At 58.4% G+C, this 8,226-nt stretch overlaps 1 protein-coding gene across 1 annotated transcript; it reads left to right on the plus strand.

Annotated features, from left to right (window-relative positions):
* Positions 1-161: 161 nt before the first annotated feature.
* Positions 162-7,987, plus strand: LOC108642651 (zinc finger protein ubi-d4-like; the record flags this gene model as incomplete). Its single annotated transcript, XM_029965513.1, has 7 exons — positions 162-307; positions 1,825-2,114; positions 3,218-3,325; positions 4,333-4,496; positions 5,601-5,693; positions 6,653-6,731; positions 7,946-7,987. Coding segments are annotated over 7 exons (922 nt in total), but the record flags the coding sequence as incomplete, so codon positions are not given.
* Positions 7,988-8,226: the final 239 nt, after the last annotated feature.

Here is an 8,226-nt window from a genome sequence, read left to right on the forward strand (position 1 = left end):
AACCAGGAGGGCTGACCCGGGGCTGACCTCGGGAAAAAAAGGCAAATTCCCACAAAACAGGGGGGAGGAAAAAAAAACAGGAGGAGCGGGAAAATCAGGAGGGAGAATTTTCCCATTTTCCCCCATTTTCCATTCCTATTTTCCGCCCTTTTCCCCGGCAGATGGCAGCGGCAGCCCGCGCGGGGGTGGCGCTCAGTAGCGCGCCCTCCCTCTCCGCCGACACCTCCCTCGATCCCCGCCCGCCCTCCCTGCCCCTCCCTCGCACCTACCACTGCCTCCTCCTCCTGCGCTTCGCCGTCGCTCCCCCGTCTCCCGTGCCCCTCCCTCCCCGCTCCCTTCCCGCGCACGCGACCCTCGCTGTGCCCGGCGCCAGGGCAAGATGCGGCGGGTGGTTCAGATGTGGTCCAGTGTTGAGTGCGTGTCCCCCTTCGCCCCCCACATCACCCGACCCCCCCCTCCCCTGGTGGGAGATGGCCCGCCCAGGCGCGCGTGGAACCGCGGCCCCCCCTCCGGCCCCCGCGCGCGGCGGCAGTGCTGGGAAGGGGGTTTGGGGGGGGGGGAGGACCGGGACACGCGCGATGTTTGTTCAGGGGGGAAATTGCTGAGGGGAGGAGGGGGCGGCTGTGCCGGCGGGTCCCCTGTGGGGAGCGTCCCTAAAAACAACCCCCGGCGCCCGGCGGAGGGCTGGGGCGGGCGGGCCGAGGGCCCGGGGGACCCCCGGGGGCGGCCTGTGGGAAGGTCCCGGAGAGGGCAAAGGGGGGGGAACGTCACTGAACATCCCTAAAAATCCCTGTGTTGTGTCCCGGCGCTTCCCCGAACCTCCCGTGGATCCCTAAAGTTCCCTGGGAGAGTGGCCTGGAGAGGCCAAGGGCGGGGGAGTCATCCCTGGGTATCCCTGGATATCCCTGGATATCCCTGCTCTTCCTTACACATCCCCTGGCCATTCCCTGGCCATTCCCGTGTTTCTTCCCTGTATTTCCCCCCCACATCCCGGGAAGAGGGTTCTGGAGACACCAAGTTTTGGGGGAATCCCCCCAGTGCGTCCCTGTACTTCCCATTCCATCCCTTTCTATCCCTGTCCATCCCTGTGCTTCCATCTCTTCCCTTCCCTGTAATTCCCTGTAATTCCCTGTCCATTCCCTGCGTGACCCTCTCTGGTTGTATCCCTGAGTTTATTAATAATCCTGATTATTCCCTGGTTGTATCCCTGAGTGTCTCTAGTTGTATCCCTGACTGTTTCTGGTTCTGTCCCTGAGTGTCTCTGGTTGTATTCCCGAGGGTCTCCAGTTTTAGTCCTGATATTCCCAGGTTGTATCCCCAAGGATTTCCGGTTGTATCCCGGGGTGTCTCCGGCTGTATCCCCGACTCTCTCCGCTTGTATCCCTGACACACTCCGAGCGTGACCCCCGAAGGGTCCGGATGGGGATCGGGCTGTCGGGAATGGCACTGTTGGGAATGTCACTGATCCTGCTGGGAATGTCACTGATCCCGCTGCTGTCCCACAGCTCCAACACCCGGCTCTGGGGCTGGATCAGGGCTGGGATGGGGATCAGGGTGATGGGAATGGCACTGTTGGGAATGTCACTGATCCTGCTGTTGTCCCACAGCTCCAACACCCGGCTCTGGGGCTGGATCAGGGCTGGGTTGGGGATCAGGGTGATGGGAATGGCACTGATGGGAATGTCGCTGATCCTGCTGGGAATGTCACTGATCCTGCTGGGAATGTCACTGATCCCGCTGCTGTCCCACAGCTCCAACACCCGGCTCTGGGGTTGGGATGGGGCTCAGGGTGATGGGAATGTGGCTGATCCCGATATTTTCCAGGCTGGGGGAGCAGTACTACCGGGATGCCATGGAGCAGTGCCACAGCTACAACGCCCGGCTCTGGGGCTGGATCAGGGATGAGATGAGGATCAGGGTGATGGGAATGGCACTGATCCCGCTGTTTTCCAGGCTGGGGGAGCAGTACTACCGGGATGCCATGGAGCAGTGCCACAGCTACAACGCCCGGCTCTGCGCCGAGCGCAGCGTCCGCCTGCCCTTCCTCGACTCCCAGACCGGCGTCGCCCAGAGCAACTGCTACATCTGGATGGAGAAACGGCACCGCGGGCCCGGTACGGGAGCACGCCGGGATACGGCCGGGGACAGCGGGAATACAGCGGGAATACAGCTGGGGACAGTGGGAATACAGCTGGGGACAGTGGGAACACAGTGGGAGAACAATGGGAATACAGTGGGAACACTGGGAATGTGGCCGGGGACAGCCGGAACACACTGGGAGAACAACGGGAATACAGTGGGAATACAGCGGGAATACAGCCAGGGACAGTGGGAACGCAGTGGGAGAGCAATGGGAGCACACTGGGAACATTGGGAGAACAAGGGAACACACTGGGAATACAGCTGGGGACAATGGGAACACAGTGGGAGAACAATAGGAATACAGTGGGAATACAGCAGGAATACAGGGGGGGACAATGGGAACACACCGGGAATACGACTGGGGACAGTGGGAGAACACCGGGAACACAATGGGAGTACAGCAGGAACACACCTGGGAACAACAGGAACACACTGGGAACACTGGGAGAACAAGGGAACACACCTGGAACATTGGGAGAACAAGGGAACACACTGGGAACACTGGGAGAACAAGGGAACACACTGGGAACACTGGGAGAACAAGGGAACACACCTGGAACATTGGGAGAACAAGGGAATACAACAGGAACATTGGGAGAACGAGGGAACACACCGGGAATGCAGCAGGAGCACACCCTGGGAACGGCAGGAGCACGCTGGGGACGCTGGGAGAACAAGGGAATACAACAGGAATGTACCTGGGAAATAATGGGAACACCTGGGAAATGCTGGGAACACACCTGGGGAATACGAGGAACACCAGGAACACCTTGGAAGCACCGGGAACACACCTGGGGAACACCGGGAACACACCCGGGAAGCAGGGAACACCCAGGGAACACTGGGAAACACCGGGAACACCGGGAACACCTTGGAAACGAGACCTCGGGAGACGCACCCTGGGAAACACCGGGAAACGCGGCGGGAAGGGGACACGGAGGGGGACACGGGGGGGGTGTCACCCCTTGGGCTGATTTTGGGGTGTTCTGTCACCTCCTCGAGCAGCTTTGGGTTGTTTTGGGTTGTTTTGTCCCCCCCCCGGGGATATTTTGGGATCGTTCCCGGTGTTTTCCAGGCCTGGCCGCGGGACAGCTCTACTCGTACCCGGCGCGGCGCTGGAGGAAGAAACGCCGCGCCCACCCCCCGGAGGATCCCCGGCTGGCATTCCCCTCCATCAAACCCGGTAATTCCCAACATTCCAGGGCAATTCCCGGCTGGCATTCCCCTCCATCAAACCTGGTAAATCCCAACATTCCCTGGGAATTCCCTGTCCCACCCCCCGGAGGATCCCCGGCTGGCATTCCCTTCCATCAAACCTGGTAATTCCCAACATTCCAGGGCAATTCCCAGCCCCATTCCAGGGCAATTCCCTGTCCCACCCCCCGGAGGATCCCCGGCTGGCATTCCCCTCCATCAAACCCGGTAATTCCCAACATTCCCTGGGAATTGCCCTGTCCCACCCCGTAGGATTCCCGGCTGGCATTCCTTCCATGCAATACTGTGTATATCCCAACGTCAATTCCCGGCTGGCATTCCCCTCCATCAAACCTGGTAATTCCCAACATTCCAGGGCAATTCCCGGCTGGCGTTCCCCTCCATCAAACCCGGTAATTCCCAAAATTCCATGGGAATTCCCGGCCCCTTTCCTCAGAATTCCCTGCCTAGGCACCGGCAGGAGATGATGGAAATGGGTCCCTTTCCATGGGATCAGTCCCTCAGGAACTGCTCCAGGTCCATATTCCATGGGGTCCATCCTTTTCCATGGGGTCAGTCCCTCAGGAGCTGCTCCAGGTCCTTTTCCATGGGGTCAGGTCCTTTTCCATGGGATCAGTCCCTCGGGAACTGCTCCAGGTCCTTTTCCATGGGGTCAGGTCCTTTTCCATGGGGTCAGTCCCTCAGGAGCTGCTCCAGGTCCTTTTCCATGGGATCAGGTCCTTTTCCATGGGATCAGTCCCTCAGGAGCTGCTCCAGGTCCTTTTCCATCCTTCAGGAACTGCTCCAACCCGGGTCCCTTCCCTGGGGTCCCTCCTGGATCCTCCGGAATGGTCTCCCTGGATCCGGGGGATCCTCCTGGCAGCTCCTCCCCATTCCCAAATCCTGATCCCGGTGACCAAACCGGGACGCGGCGGAACCGTCTCCCCCCTCCCGACATTCCCACCTCCCCTTTTCCATGTTTTCCCCCATTCCCAGACACGGATCAGAGCCTGAAGAAGGAAGGGCTGCTGTCCCAGGACGGGAGCAGCCTGGAGGCCCTGCTGAGGACGGACCCTCTGGAGAAACGTTCCCTGCCGGACCCCCGGATGGACGACGACAGCCTGGGCGAGTTCCCCGTCGCCAACAGCCGCGCCAGGAAGGTGCTTTTCCTGGGAATTCCGGGGGGAATCCCGGGAGGAGTGCCTTTTCCTGGGAATTCCGGGGGGAATCCCGGGAGGAGTGCCTTTTCCTGGGAATTCCGGGGGGAATCCCGGGAGGAGTGCCTTTTCCTGGGAATTCCGGGGGGAATCCCGGGAGGAGTGCCTTTTCCTGGGAATTCCGGGGGGAATCCCGGGAGGAGTGCCTTTTCCTGGGAATTCCGGGGGGGAATCCCAGGATGGAACACCCAGCGCTCGGCTTTTCCAGCCCTTCCCACTCCCCCCCTCCAGCTCCTCCCCGGCACGAGGGCTCGGGAGGGGTTTGAGGGATAAGGAAGGGGAATGAAATCATGGGAAGGGGGAAGATCCAAGAGGGGGAAAATTCGAGGGGAGGGAAGTTTTGGAGGTGAAATTTTAGGGAGAGGGGAATTTTATTGGCCCAAAAAAAAAAATTCGGGGAGGGGAGTTTTCTGGGATAAAAAAAAAAATCCGAGGAAAAAATTCGAGGAGAGGGAGTTTCTGGGATAAAAAAAATCCAAGGAAAAAACTCGGGGACAGCGAGTTTCTGGTCCCAAAATTCAGTGGGAAGGGGATCCTGATGCCAAAATTCAGGGAGAGGGAAATTCCAGTCTCTTCCCATCCCAAGACTCCCTGATTTTCTTCCCATTCCCTCGTTATCCAAGTGCTCCAAGGAGGGGAGATATCCCAGGCTCCCAAATTCCCTGGAAACCCTCCCCGGGCGTGCGACATTCCCAGGGTTTGGCCAACATTCCACGTTTTTTTCCTCTTCTTGGGCTCTCCCACAGCACTTCCAGCCCGGAATCTTTTCCCAACCTCGTTTCTTGTTTCCCTTTTCCTTGGTTGTTGTTCCTATCCCGTGGTTTTCCCACCCTGTGGAGCCCTTCCATGGCTTTTTTTTGGGGATGAGCCCTCCCAGATCCCACAAAAACCTCCCATCCTTCCTCTTCCTCCTTCCCGAAGCCCTTGGAATGGGATCTGCTCTCCCCTGACCCACCTCCCTGCCCGGTGCTTTTCCCACTTTTCCCTCAATCCCTGGGTGGGATTTGGTGGGAATAAATGGGAATAACCCCCATCCCTCTGTCCCAGCGGATCCTGGAGCCGGATGATTTCCTGGACGACTTGGACGACGAGGATTACGAGGAGGACACGCCGAAGAGGAGAGGGAAGGGCAAGGCCAAGGTGAGGATTCCTTGGAAAATCCCCCGGATCTGGGGGGTTCCCCAAATCCCTGAGACCTCCCAGAGCTCCCCCCCTCCATCCCGGGATTGAGGAAAAGCGGGATGGGCAGGAACCCCCCCCCTGGAGCCGGGATAACTCTCCCTAAGGAGCGTTAAACCCCCGGGATTCCTCGTGGATCTGCCCCTTCCCGAACCGGGCAGGGCCCCGGGAGCATCCCCAGGGATTTGTTCTCCCACCCCACGGCCATTCCAGGCCCTTCCCACTGCGTGGTGCTGTTGGATCACACTGAGCCCGGATCCCGGATCCCGGCCTTGCTCCTTCCCACCAAACCCTTGGAGCTCCCAATTTTCCCTGAGCCTCGGCTTTTCCTGCCCTGGATTACCCGGGAATGCCCCAAAAATTGTCTGGGAATGCCCGAAAATTGCCTGGGAATGCCTGAAAATTGCCTGGGAATGCCCAAAAATTGTCTGGGAATGCCTAAAAGTGACCTGAGAACACCCTGGAATAGCCTGGGAATGCCCAAAAATTGCCTGGGAATGCCCGAAAATTGCCTGGGAATGCCCGAAAATTGCCTGGGAATGCCCAAAAATGACCTGGGATCCCCAAAAATGACCTAGCAACACCCTGGGATGGGCTGGGAATGCCCAAAAATTACCTGTGAACGGCCAAAAGTGACCTGGGAACCCCCTGGCATGGGCTGGGAATGCCCCAAAATGACCTGGGATCCCCAAAAAATGACCTGGGAACACCCTGGGATGGGCTGGGAATGCCCAAAAATGGTCTGGGAATGCCCCAAAATGGTCTGGGATCCCCAAAACCGACCCGGGACCACCCTGGGACGGGCCGGGAACACCCCAGAACCACCCGCGGACCCCCCAGGAGGAGTTTTTTGAGGGAAATCTTGGATTTAGAGCCTTTTTTGGGTGGGAATGGCGGGGTTCCAACGGCTCTTTTTCCAGGGCAAAGGCGTGGGAGGGGCCCGGAAGAAGTTGGACGCCGCCATCCTGGAGGACCGGGACAAACCCTACGCCTGCGACAGTGAGTCCCACAACCCCCAATCCCCGGGATCGGCCAGCCCAGACATTCCCACGGCCGGGAAAGGGCGGGATCGGAGTCCTTCCCGCCCGGAAACCGCCCGGAGCCAGGGCTGTCCGACCACCCGGCCCGGAAAAACGGGGATAAACCTCTCCCAGGCTCCCAAAAAACCTCCCGGGGGCCGGACAGGCCTCTCTCTCTCCCCTTTTCCCGGTGGCTTTCCCGTTGGATCCCGATGGATTTGGGTTCCTGCTGGATCCCGATGGATTTGGGTTCATTGATTTGGGTTCCCGTTGGATCCCGATGGATTTGGGTTCATTGATTTGGGTTCCCGTTGGATCCCGATGGATTTGGGTTCATTGATTTGGGTTCCCATTGGATCCCAATGGATTTGGGTTCCCGTTGGATCCCGATGGATTTGGGTTCCCGTTGGATCCCAATTCCGTTCCCGGCCCTCGTTAAAGAGCCACTTAATGAGTTTGGAGCCACGGGATTCCGACAGCGGGAGCTTAAAACCTTGGAGCAGGGATGGGATTGCCAAGGCCAAAGGATTCCCAAGGCCAAAGAGTTGGATTCCCAAAGCCAAAGGGTGGGATTCCCAAGGGTTGGATCCCCAAGGGTTGGATTCCCAAGGCCAAAGGATGGGATTCCCAAGGCCAGACCTTAGGAAAACCCCCCAGCTCCAGGAACTTTTTGGGATAACCAGGGAGGAAAAACCCCCAGATCCGGGAACTTTTTGGGAGGGAAACTTCCCAAATCCAGGAACTTTTTGGGATAACCAGGGAGGAAAACCCCCCAGCTCCAGGAACTCCCCCCAAATCCAGGAACTTCTGGGAGGAAAACCTCCCAAATCCAGGAACTTTTTGGGAGGAAAACCCCCCGAAATTCTTTGGGATAACCAGGGAGGAAAACCCGTCAGCTCCAGGAACTTTTGGGAGGAAAACCCCCCAAATCCAGGAATTTTTTGGGGATAACCAGGACAGACCAGAGGCTTTGCCGTGACTTTTCTCTCTTCTTTTGCTGCTCTCCCACCACTTAATTCCCTCCCTTTCCCTCTCCCTTTCCCTGCTCCCCGTGGCTGTGCCTCTCCCGTGTCCGTGTGTCCGTGTGTCTGTCCCGTGTCCGTCCCGTGTCCGTGCCGTGTCCGTGTGTCCGTGCCGTGTCCGTGTGTCCGTCCCGTGTCCGTGTCCTCTCACGACTCTCTTTCTGTGTTTCAGACAGTTACAAACAAAAGCATTCCTTGAAACCTCCCGACCGAGGTAGTTCCTCTTTTTCTTTTCTCTTCTCTTTTATCTCCCTTTTTTTTCCTGCTTTTTTTTCTCTCCCTCCCCTTCCCCTCCCCCCTTTTTCTCCTCCATTCCTCAGGTTTTTATTATTATTATTTATTTTTATTTTTTGTGGGATTTTTCCACCCCGGGGAAGGGAGGGAAGGGAGGGTTTGGATCCGTGGGGAGGGAAGGAGGGAGGGAAGAGACGTCAGCGCCGGCTCCCCGCCGGC

Source organism: Manacus vitellinus, unplaced genomic scaffold, assembly GCF_001715985.3.
Source record: "Manacus vitellinus isolate BGI_N305 unplaced genomic scaffold, ASM171598v3 ctg7180002429213_pilon, whole genome shotgun sequence".
NCBI lineage: Eukaryota > Metazoa > Chordata > Aves > Passeriformes > Pipridae > Manacus > Manacus vitellinus.